The sequence below is a fragment of the Sorex araneus genome, chromosome X (genome assembly GCF_027595985.1).
Source record: "Sorex araneus isolate mSorAra2 chromosome X, mSorAra2.pri, whole genome shotgun sequence".
NCBI classification, from domain to species: Eukaryota; Metazoa; Chordata; class Mammalia; order Eulipotyphla; family Soricidae; genus Sorex; species Sorex araneus.
This window is the reverse complement of record NC_073313.1, coordinates 87,070,811-87,083,834: the sequence shown is the minus strand read 5'-3', so window position 1 is coordinate 87,083,834 and position 13,024 is coordinate 87,070,811. Positions and strand designations below refer to the sequence as shown.

General features: G+C 43.4%; 1 protein-coding gene across 3 annotated transcripts in view; it reads right to left on the bottom strand.

Annotated features, from left to right (window-relative positions):
- ZDHHC9 (zinc finger DHHC-type palmitoyltransferase 9) overlaps positions 1-13,024 on the bottom strand; it is a 54,107-nt gene that overhangs the window by 27,160 nt on the left and 13,923 nt on the right. For all 3 annotated transcript variants that reach the window (XM_055120854.1, XM_055120855.1, XM_055120856.1), the window contains exon 3: positions 9,745-9,905. In XM_055120854.1, the coding sequence (XP_054976829.1) occupies positions 9,745-9,905 (161 nt within the window). The remainder of the gene's footprint in view (positions 1-9,744; positions 9,906-13,024) is intronic.

Here is a 13,024-nt window from a genome sequence, read left to right as displayed (position 1 = left end):
TAATAATTATGGGTTTTAAAGGAGAGAGAGCAAAAGGGAATGCCCTGCCACTGAGGCGGGGCGAGGTGGAGGGCACAGGGTTGGGGTGGTGGGAGGGATGCTAAGGACCATTGGTGGTGGAAAATGGGCACGGGTGGCGGGATGGGTACAAGACCATTGTAAGACTGTAATGCAAGCACAAAAGTTTGTAAGTCTGTAAATGTACCTCACGGTGATTCATTAATAAAATATTTTTTAAAAAGAATTCTGGGTGTTGTCAAAGGGAAAGCCTTGAACTCTATTCAAGGCAGCACCAAGATTAACTTTTATGCACAAAATTGTCTCTGTGTGTCTCTCTGTCTCTGTATCTCTCTCTCTGTTTTGGGTCACACATACCTCTTCACTCAGGAATCAATCTTGGTCGGCTCAGGAGACCAGATGGAATGCCACGGATCAATCCCAGGCAAGTAGCATACAAGAGTTTGACCCACAGTATTATCGCTCCATCCCCATACCCTCACACTAAGTAAAATTCTTCCAGTAAAACTACTTTGCTTCACTGGGGTTGGAATGACAGCACAGTGAGTAGCGCGTTTTCCTTGCACGCGACTGACCCGGGTTCGATTCCCAGCATCCCATATGGTCCCCTGAGCACCGCCAGGAGTAATTTCTGAGTGCATGAACCAGGAATAGCCCTGCTTCACTGAAAATACAAATGGCATTGGGGCTGGAGAGATAGCAAAGCGGGTAGGGCGTTTGCCTTGCAGGCGGCCGACCTGGGTTCAAATCCCAGCATCCCATATGGTCCCCTGAGCACAGCCAGGGGTAATTCCTGAGTGCAGAGCCAGGAGTAACCCCTGTGCATCGCCAGGTGTGACCCAAAAAGAAAAAAAACAAAAACAAAAAAAAATACAAATGGCAAACAATATTAATACATCCAACCACCTAATAATAATGATAAATAACAGATACCATTTCCATCTATCATATTAAAAAAAAACACCAAAACCCCAAAATACTAACATTGGCAAATATGGGAATGTATTCATTTTCTTTAAGGCTTTTTTTGGGTGGGCTGGGGTAGATGACACCCAGGTGGTCCTCAGGGAACCATGTGTGGTGTTATGGATCAAACCTGGGTTGACTATTTGCAAGACAAGGGCCAAAACTACTGTACTGCTACTCCAGCCCCAAGGAGAAGGCTTTCTTACACATTGCTAGTAAGCAACAGAGCAGTACTAACACAATTTTAAAGATGTGTGTTTATATATGTATAAAGATTTTTTTTTTGCTTTTTGGGTCACACCCAGCGATGCTCAGGGGTTACTCCTGGCTCTGCACTCAGGAATTACTTTTGGCGGTGCTTGGGGGACCATATGGGATGCCGGGGATTGAACCCGGGTCGGCCGAGTGTAAGGCCAACGCCCTACCCGCTATGCTACCGCTCCGGCCCCAAGATTTTATAATTTTGTTTGTGGAGCACACCTGGTGATGTTCAGTGGTTACTCCTGGCTCTGCACTCAGGAATCACTCCTGGCCATGCTCAGGAACCATATGGGATGCCAGGGATCAAACCCCAGTTGGGCACATTCAAGGGAAGGGTTTTAGCTGCTGTACTTTCTCTCTAGCCCTACATATAATTTTTTAACCCAGCAATTCTACTTCTAGGAACTTAGCAAAATCTCAAAGAGAGAGGCTATAGAGATAGTGCAGGGGTTAAGATGCATGCCTTCCATGCAGCCAGTTCCAGTTCAATCCCTAATACCCCATGGTCCCCCAAATATTGCTGACAGCAGCCCGGGAAGTTCCTAATCACCTTCCAAGAGTTCCCTAAAGGATGCCCAGCACTTCTGGAATTGCCCATGAATCTCCAGTGGGGACTTTCAGGCTTCCTGAGCACCACTTCAGAGACCACAAAAACAAGCTATTTTTAAAATGACAAAGAGATACAAAAAAAAGACACTGACAGCAATTCTCACCAAGACCCTTTCAATTGCTGAAATATTAACATGTGTCAGAATAAGAGTTAAAGTAAATTATGAGAAATTCCTAAGAGGGATTGTTATACAGTCATTTAAAATGATGTACAAGAGCAAATGATGACAAGACAATTTTACAAGAATTGCCATTGGAAATGTACACTTTAAAAGCATTTTATGAAAACAGAGATAGTATAGGGACAAAGGGACTTGCCTTACACATGACTGACCTCAGTTCAGTCCCCAGAACTACATATGGTCCTGAACACCTCTAGAAGTGACCCCTGATCACTGTCAAGTGTAAGTCCCCAAACCAAAACACAGAAAATATAAATAAGGAGAAAATCACTGATAGCTTCTCAACTCAGATATTCAGGCATTTCTGGTGTATTTACTTCCGGTTTGTTTTTCATTTTTTCGACTTTTGGAGCACACCTGGTTGTGCTCAGGGCTTACCCTTTGCTCTGCATTCAGAAATCACTACCAGCAGGGCTCAGGGGACCAAATATGGTACCAGGAATCAAACCTTGGTTGGCTAAGACAAGCGCCTTAGACTCTGTACTATCTCTCCAGGCCCCCTATGTTGTCTTAATAGATTTTAAAAAGTCATGGTTTAAACAAAATTGAGTAATATGATATATACAATTTTATACACAATATTTTTCATTGACGCTATGCTGTGAACATTTTTTCATGGTTGATCATTTTTTTCCATGACAACATCACTATTGGCAATATAATATTCCATCATATTCATATATTATATATTTTTTTGCTTTTTGGGTCACACCCAGTGATGCTCAAGGGGTTACTCCTGGCTCTGCACTCAGGAATTATTCCTGGCGGTGCTGGGGGAACCATATGAGATGCTGGAGATCAAACCCAGGTCTGCTGCGTGTAAGGCAAATGCCCTACCCGCTGTACTATCACTCCAGCCCCTATACTATAATTTTTAATCATTCCATATTGTCAGGCAATTCAGTTGTTTCTGGTTTTTAACTATTTAAGTGATGCTACATGCAAAAACCCTTAATTTTCCCCTTAATCGCCATCCCAATTCCAATCCTAGCTTCCTCTCCTCAAGAAGATATTTTTGTGCTGAAATCAATTTATATCTAAAAATGAAAGAAAGCATGCTGAAGCTTTAACAGTAATATATTAAGTTGTTGACATTTAAAACAGAGAGGACTTTTTTTTTCAGTGTCAGAGATCAAACCCAGGGCTTCACACATCTGAGGCACATGCTCTCTGAACAACATTCTGATCCTACCCCCATATTTATTTTTTAAAAGGAAAAAGAAAAAATACATTAAAAATCCATCTACAGTAATTTGTGTAACTCCTGTAATTTCCTTCAGTGTGAAATCCTGAAAGAAGTGGAATTATAGGGGCAAAGGGTATGAACCATTAGAGTTCAAATCACTTAGAGCCAAATTGCTTACCGAACAGATTGTATCAATTTGCACGCCACCCCCAGCATATGAAAGTGCCTGGCTCGTTGTACCCTCGCTGTGTGGTATATGCTAAAAACAGAGTATTTTTCGATTCACTTGGATTTTTTAAAATATCTGCCATATGGGACTTTTTCTTTTTCTTTTTTGGTGGAGTAGGTTGGTTGCTGTGAAATCAAACAACAACACTGTGTCACAAGTTTTTAAACGATGGGGCAAGATGTCCTTTAGGATCGCTTCTAAGTGTCAGCCTGACATTTTTCATGTTCCTTTGCATGTGCGTTTACACGAGGGCTTCCAGGACATAGAGTTTATGATCTGCACTATAAGAAACAAGGTAGGGCTGGAGCTATAGTACAGTGGATAGGACATTTACCTTTTACACGGCCAATCCAGGTTTGAGCCCTGGCATCCCATATGGTGCCCCAAGCACTGCCAGGAGTAATTCCTGAGTGCAGAGCCTTGGAGCACTGCAGGGTGTGACAACCCCCCCCCCCCCCGCCACCTCCAGAAAATGAAACAAGGCAGTCACATGCCTTCTCTCCACCACTCTCCAACCCCCACCCATAGCATTTCCTGTCAGGGGTGAATGTATGTTGACTGAAAATTGCAAATATAAATGCACATATGAACTCAGGAATGCAATCCTACATAGAGTGAAACAAGCTAAATGCAGAGGTCAAAACATAACAACTTGAAAAAAAAAAACATAACAACTTGAGACTGGGTCCAGCCCAACGCCCTGAGATCTGGTGAACCTTGCTAACAACCCACAGTGAGATGCAAAAGACACATCAGGGCACCATGATGACTACAGTTGCTGTAGATGGGAATGGAAAGATGGAAAGGGAATGATAAAGAATTACCCAAATGAAAGAAAAATGATACTAATTCTCTCTTCCAGTCTTTTTCCTACCTATCCCAACCCTACCAGGTATCCACCAAACGCCAGATGTGCCAACAACTAGCTACCAATTCCACCCTCAACATTATCTTTTTCATTTGAATCACTGTGAGATACAAAGTCAAAGTTGTTCCTGATTGGCTTTAGTTACGCAATGTTTCAACACCCATCCCTTCATCAGTGTACATTTCAATGTATATTCTATAGAAGTTCAAGTCCAGATGTACACAAAACTCCTTCCCCTTAGCTCACTAAAGCAGGCTGGGATGTTTCAAAGAAGTCCATTAGAAGGGCTAGAGCAATGTAACAGTGGGCAGGGCATTGCTTTGTATGTGGGCCAACCTAGGTTTGATCCCTAATACTCCGTGTTCCCCCCTGACCATCACCAGGAGTGAGCCCTGAGCACTTCCAGGTATGGCCCAAAAACCAAACAGAAGAAAAGTAAGTCCACTAGAAAGCTATAGGTTACAAAAGTTACTCAAGTAGTATTAATAAGCAAGATTATAAAACTAGAGGGAAATATGGTTAAATGAAAAGAGAGGTGAAAGTGAACATATTTAAAGCACCCCAAAAGAATAAAGTCAATACACTTAAGGCAGCAAAAGAATATGAAAACAGGTTAAATATCTAAAATTTATCAATGTTTTACATCAATTATATCTCAATAAAACTGGGGAGAAATGAGCTTTAAATTATTTTTGTAGTCTACTCTTCAAGCTCTTCTCCCTTGAAAACGTATCACTCTGGGCTGTTTCCATGGCTTTTTATGCTTGGTTATTTCCACTCTGGAGAAGCCTGTGTTCTCTCTTGAACACATTATTTCCCCTCTTGCTCTCTTTTCATGTATTTCAAAGCAAGTTTCGTTCAATAAAACTACCTTGCTGTACTAAAAATACCTGTGGTACCAAAAAACCTAGTTACATTGGTAGGGATTTGCCTTGTACACAGCCAACCTGGGTTCAATCCCTGGCATCCCATATGTCCCCCAGAAGCTTCCAGGAGTGATCCCTGAGCACAGAGCCAGAAGTCAACACTGAGCACTACTGAGTGTGAGTTTCCCACAAAAAACACCCCAAAATTATTTCTGCAATGATGGGGTTTGAACTCTGGTTCCCAAACATGCAAGGCACACACACATATGTGTGTGTGCACATGCACATACACACACATAAAATCATTGAGCCATATCCTTAACCCCAAGAAATGAAAAACAGCATTTCATTGAAAACAGCATACATATGGGCCATGGAGATGGCTCAATGGATTGAAACATTCTTTGCATGCAGAAGCCACAGGTTTGATCCCAGGCACCACATGGACCTCTGAGCACCTATGCAAGTGACCACCAAACACTAAACTGGGAGTAGTCCCTAAACATTTGTGACTCAAAATAAAAAAGAAAACAGTATGTATATAAAATACAAGGAATAAATTCAATACAAGAAGTACAGACACTAGGAAAAAAACAGTAAAGTTTTTAACAAAGGGTCTAAAATTTATCTGAAAATACAAAGAGACAGACTATTTTCTTAGATCAGTGAAGATATTTATAAATATGTAAATTCACTCAGCACCCAAGAGACAGGAGATAAGGCACTTGCCTTATGTGTGCCCTGTTTTATTCCTGGCACTGCTTATGGTCCCCTGAGCACCACCAGGACTGATCCCTGATCACGGAGCCCAGAGTATCCTGAGCACCAACAAGTGTGGCCGCCAAATAAACAAAAAAAGAAAAAACAAATTCTCTCAAAAATAATACATACATGTAATATAATACCCACTAAGTCTCTCACAGGTTTATGTTTTGTTTGGTCTTGGGGGTGGTTGGGTTTGTTTTATTCTCCTTTTGGGTCAAATCTGGCAGTGCTTAGAGGTTACTTCTGGATCTGGGCTCAGGAATCACTGCCCACAGATTCAAGGGATCCTACGGGATGCTGAGGATCAAACTCAGGTCAGCTGCATGCAAAGCCAGCACCTACCTGCTGTACTATCACTTTGACCCCAGGCTTATATTCTTAAACATAATTATAATAAAATCAAAGCAAACCAAAAGAAATGTTGTGAAAGAACTAAAGATTAAACAGACCCTTGTGGTGTGCGTGGTGTTGGAATCTTGTACACATCAAACTCATCATTAACAGTATTACAAATCACTTCCAAGAATGATCCCTGAGCACAGAGCCAGGAGTCAACACTGAGCACTAATGGGCATGGGCCCACCCAAAAAACACCCCAAAATTAAGTAATATGTGATTGGAGATCCTGCGCGGGAAGGGAGATGCGTGCTGAAAGTAGACTAGAGACTGGACAGGATGACCACTCAATACCCTTATTTGGAACCACAACACCCAAAAGGAAAGATAGATATCAAATTGGAATGCCCTGCTACAGAGGCGGGGTGGGGTGGGGGATAGGACTGGGGGGTGGGGGGATAGGACTGGGGGGTGGGAGGGATATTGGGTTCATGGGTGGTGGACACTGGTGGACTGGACAGGATGACCACTCAATACCCTTATTTGGAACCACAACACCCAAAAGGAAAGATAGATATCAAATTGGAATGCCCTGCTACAGAGGCGGGGTGGGGTGGGGGATAGGACTGGGGGGTGGGAGGGATATTGGGTTCATGGGTGGTGGACACTGGTGGAGGGATGGGCTCTTAAACATTGCATGAGGGAAAAACAAGCACGAAACTGTGCGAATCTGTAACTATACCCTCACTGTGACTCACTAATTAAAAAATAAATTAAAAAACACCCCAAAATTATTTCTGAAATGATGGGGATTGACAATATGTTTTTTTAAAAAAGAACTAGGGGGGCTGGCGCAATAACACAGTGGGTAGGGCATTTGTCTTGCACGCGGCTCACCCAAGTTCAATTCCCAGCATCCCATATGGTCCCCTGAGTACTGCCAGGAGTTATTCTTGAGTGCAGAGCCAGGAGTAACCCCTGTGCATCGCCAGGTATGACCCAATAAAGCAAAAAAAAAAAGAACTAGGACCAGAGTGATAGTACAGTGGTAGGACACTTGCCTTGCACACAGCTGATCCGGGTCCAATCCTCAGCACCCGGAGTACAGAGCCAGGAGTCAACGATGAGCACTAATGGGTGTGGGACCACCCAGAAAACATCCTGAAATTATTTCTTTAATAATGTGAACTGACTTTTTTTTTTAAAGAACTAGGGCTAGAGTGATAGTACAGTCAGTAGGGTGTTTGCCTTGCACACGATTGATCTGGGTCCAATCCTCTCAGCACCCCAAGCACTGCCAGGAGTGATCCCTGAGTACAGTCATAAATATATCCTGAGCACCTCTGGGTATGGCCCAAAACTCAAACCAAACAAAAGTAATTTTTTAATTTTTTTAAATTTTTTATTGAATTACCATGAGAACAGTTACAAACCTTTCCAGTCTAAGTCTCGGTCATACAAACACCCATCCCCATCATCAAACACCCATCCCCTCACCAGTGTACACCCTCCACCACCAAGAACCCCAGTATACCTCCCACCCACCCATCCCCCCACCTATGTGGCAGATGACTTCCACCTTACTCTCTCTCCACTTTGATCACATTCAATATTTCGACAAAAGATCCACCATTATTATTTGAAATTTTCCCCAATATTCAGACCTAGCAAAAAGTCTTCATTAGATAATGTTTTCTTAAAATAATTTTTTAAAAAAGATCTAAAGGAGACAGAGAAATACTACAGTTGATAAGACACTTGCCTTGCATGTAGCCAACCCAAATTTTATCCCGGACCTCCCATACGGTCCCCCAAGCACCAGCAGAGGTGATTCCTGAGTACATAAGGAGTAATCCCTAAGCAAAAAAGGCTTGAGAGGGGCTGGAGCAATAATACAGCGGGTAGGGCGTTTGCCTTGCACGCAGCCAACCCGTGTTCAATTCCCAGCATCCCATAAGGTCCTCTGAGCACCGCCAGAGGTGATTCCTAAGTGCAGAGCCAGGAGTAACCCCTGTGCATTGCCAGGTATGACCCAAAAAGCAAAAAAAAAGGCTTGAGGGAAGAAGGGTCACGGAAAAAAGAAAGAACTAAAGGTTAATAGATTGATATCCATTCTACTCTCTCTGGCTTAGATACTGACACATGCTACATAGATGCCATACTGAAGAACAATTCAGATTGGCACTGCCATTAGGGCTGGTGGGCTTCCAAGTCCTGCTAGTTCCATAAATATAGCCTTCCTCCCTAGTGTGAGATCCCAGGGAAAACATCCTCTTCTGTATTCTGGGTTGTTCTGCTTCAATTAGTGAAGCCACACTGCTTCCTGTGCAGTGTGTGGTGATGTGTAGCACTTCATCACTGTCCCAAAGGATCCTGTACTGAGCCACATTGAGCCTCTTAACAGCATCCTTTTACTCTTCCTAGATTTCTTAATGGCTCCTGTTGCCAGAGCTGTCACTTTTGTGATGTTCCCTTAAAGCAGGAATTTTTGGTTGGGAGCCCATGAATAAGCTTCAAATCTAAAAAATTTGGAAATGAACTCCAAAATTATGTGTATGGAAAGACCTCTCTCAAATATGGAGCTTTAAAACACACAGCGAGTGAGCAACAAAGGTCCAAAGGCAGCATAATGGAGTAAGTGAGCACACAACTGAGTTTGGGGGGATGAAAGGGAGAGGGGTTGTGGTACTTGGGGCGGGGGAGATGTGTACACAGGTGATGGGTGTAGTTTTGGAATTAGGCCCATGAGAAACCACTACTATAAAGCAAAAAACATAACAATTGTGTGTATGGGCATGCAGACACAAGAGACAGTTTATGGCGTCCATAAAAAAAATTGGATAGGGGCTGGAGCGATAGCACAGCGGGTAGGGCGTTTGCCTTGCACGCGGCCGACCCAGGTTCGAATCCCAGCATCCCATATGGTCCCCTGAGCACCGCCAGGGGTGATTCCTGAGTGCATGAGCCAGGAGTGACTCCTGTGCATCGCCGGGTGTGACCCAAAAAGCAAAAAAAAAAAAAAAATTGGATAGGCTGGATAGTTGGGTCAAAAGGTTAGAGCAAATGCTTTGCGTGCAGGAGGTCCAGGTTCAATCCATGGCACTGGAGGATCCTCAATCACAGAGGTGAGAGTAGACCCTGAGCACCACCTGGTGTGGCCCCCAAATAAGTCAAAAAGTTAATCACACACACACACACACACCACTACCCACCTAAGTTAAAAACCATCAACTTGAGAATGGTGCTATAGGACCTTGGGCATGACACCCACCTGAAATTTACCCCAACAGGGAAGAATGAAGCCCAGGTCATTTGAATCTTGCTATATCTTAACAATTTCACAGGGTGGTCATGAAGCTAGGATTGCAGAAGGAAAAGCTCATAAGCCCATCTGCCACTGCTATAATGACCAGAGCTGCCCACTACACAGTGCCTTCCCAGTTGGTTGGAAAACTCACCTATCTCCATTTCTATGAATGCTGCTTCATCTGGTAGAGCCCGAGGTATCACCCCTGGGTCACTGAAGCTGGTCCTCAGCAGTGTCGCCATAGAGAAAAGGAATAGCATGGCCGCGAACACAGGGATGGCAGGAGACAGCTGGACGGCCAGGTAGCGGCATCTGAAGAAAGCAGGCATTTGAACGTTTTGTTATACCTATCCTGTATTGACTTTGAATCATTACCAGTATATATGGTCTCCACCAAAAAACCAGCAGAACCTTAAAAGCAGGGAACATGCTTTCTCTGTACATAGTAAAGTGGTAAATGAATTATGTGATGTCACCTACAACATACAGAAGTCTCAAGGAACCTCCCCCACCCAAGCTCTAGTCCCACCTGTCGGCCTTCTGGGAAACCCATTTCTATCATGCATCAGGTTCCTATCTACTAAGGAGAGGGAAGCAATGAGCTTGGACTTGTTAAGCACCACAGGTGGTCCTTATTCTGGCACTCTCTAGGGTTTTTTCATACCCACATCCATCTGGCTCCAGGTATGAACATGAATAAATGGCAAAAAAGACAAGGACCAGGGCCTGGAATGATAGTGTAAGTTTTAGGGTGCTTACATTACACTAATCCCTGGATCTATTCCTGGCACCACATATTGTCCCCCAAGCATCACATATTGACCCCTGAGCACAGAGCCAAAAGTGGCTCCTGAGCACCACCTGGTGTGACCCAATCTCCCTCCCATCCCTCCCCAAAGGCTAAGGACCAGTCATTCATGAAGCAGGGTGTCAGTATCACAAAGGGAGTGTCCGATGTGCTTCAGGATCAATGATAGGCTTCAGTGCTATTGACTGATTTTGCAACATCATTCCTCTTGTTTCCTCAATTAGCTCAGCTAATAAGTGAGTTAACAATAAACAAGGGGATAGGCAAGCTGTATCTCCTTAGCACCCTTTCCTGGCATCAGATCCACTCCCCTTCTTTCCTCACAGTTCATCTGAAAAGTCATCTCCCTTCCTCTCTGGATGTTTTAGCTCAAATCATCTCTCAACTCTAGGAGCCATCTATGTCATCATCACAGCCACAATTTGCTGATGGCTCACCACATTCCAGGCACTACCCTGAGCTGTTTACATTTTCTCTTCCAAGTTTTTCCCTGTATCTCTGAAGTCAAATCTATTCTATCCACTTGCTAGATGAATAATCCAGGATTCGGACAAGTCTTGCCTCCATCAAAAGGCTTATCTTTCACTGCACTGATCTTTCCTTTTCAACTCCTGTACTGTTTCCAAACTGTTTTTCTTTTTCTCCCCAATGTTATTTTAACATGATGGTTTACAAAGTTGTTTATGATGATTTGTTATAGGCATTCAATATTCCTAAACCAATCCCATCACCACTGTCACCTTCCCTCCACCATTGTCTCCACCGTCCCAACCATCCCCTCAAGCCTGCCCCCATAGCAGGCTAACAATAATTTATTTTATATTCCTTGTTACTCCTAAATGGCTAGCAGAATGATCAAAAACTGTCTCCATAGAGGAAAATTTGTGAAAATTGTTGTATCTCACTATGGAAACATTTAGTCCTTGCCTGAGGTTTTACTACACTGTTGCTGCAAGTTAACCTTCTGTGTTAAATGTTTTTGTTAGTCGAGATGGGTTGTTTCCTATGTTACATCCCATCTATCTACTACTGTGATGTCAGTTGTAGGTAGATACTGGAGATGTTGTGTGGCCATCTGCAGCTGTGCACTCCAAAAATTCCAGAAGTCTTAACTCAGCAGTCTGGCTGGATTTAGATTTTTAACTGGGCAGTGGCTTTGAAAAGTGGGGGCAGCTACCTTTGTTTGGACAGGAGCTGACCTGCCCTTCTCCGAGAGCACCAGGAGATCTCAGCCATGAACAGGTGTCCAAGAAATTTTTGCAGCTGGGTGACTTCTTTTGAGATAAATTTGAGTCTCTGGAACAAGGTCATGAGATGCGCCCACATGACAGCAGTGGCAGAAAGTGGGCATGGTTGCCAGGGCTTCAAGAAGTAAAGGAAGGAGGAGGGGAGGTGGTCCATCCCAACTCCAAGAAGGCCTAAAGTCCAAATTATTTTTCAATACACTGACCTCATCTATCCAAAATGCACTTCACAATAATAGCAAGAACTTTGCCTTTGCGGGGCAGGAAACCAAAGAGTCTTGGGTTGGGATTTTGGTTTTAGTAACTCCTAGTTTGATGACTTAGTTAACTTCAGTCTCCCCACTTGTGATGAGGAGAATAACAGCACTTCATTGAGTCATGTGAATCAATCGCATGCACATAAATATAGTTCTTAGACGTGCAACTGACAGCAAATGCTAAGTAAATGTCAGATATTAACGTTATGGTTACAGCTCTCTATCTCCCAGAGCTTAATACAAGTATGAAAAAAAAGGTTTGACAAATATCAGCAGAGTTGGACTACGTTTTAAGCCAAATAAGTGGGAATATGTGATGATAATGAGAGTTATTGCTAACCTATTTTTTCTCCTCCTGAGATAAAATGTGCTGAGAATCGAACCCAGAGCCTTACCATGCAAAGCACGTGCTCTGATATTTCAGCCACACCCCTAATGCCCAAAGATCTTTTAGAGGCATACTGTAAGTGGATGAGCAAGGATCAGAGGGAGAGCTGAGAAAGTAAGTTTTTTTTCTCCGAAAAAAAAAAGGCATACCTCATCAGCACAGGAATTAAGCATCTGTTCAAAGTAAATGTTTAGCCCCAGGTTGTACACTCACTGAAGTTTTGGAATAATCCCCATAAGATCCTCTCCACCACACACAACCACATGGAGGTGAAAACTAACTGTAATACTAAGTTGAGCAATTTGCCATGACAGTGTGTATATATAGTGGACCTGAAAGAAAATTTTCTCGGTTTTTTTTGCTTGCCTGATTTTTTGGGAGGGACGCTCCCAGCAGTGCACAGGGCTTACCCCTGGCTTACTTCAGGTACCAATCCTGGTGGCTTAGTGGAACCTTTGTGTTACCTGAGATCAAACCCAGGTTGGCTCCATGCAAGGAAAGCACCCTACACACTGTAGCATGTCTGCAGCCTTTATTTTTTGGTTTTGTTTGGGGGTTCTGCCCAGAGGTGCTCAGGGCTTCATCTTTGATCTGTACTTAGGAAATTACTCCTGGTAGTGTTCAGACCATATGTAGTGGTGGGTGGGGGGCGATGAAAGTGGGGTTGATTGTACGCAAGGTAAGGACCTTAATCACCACACTTTATTGCTGAACCCATTGACTTCCGTTTTTGA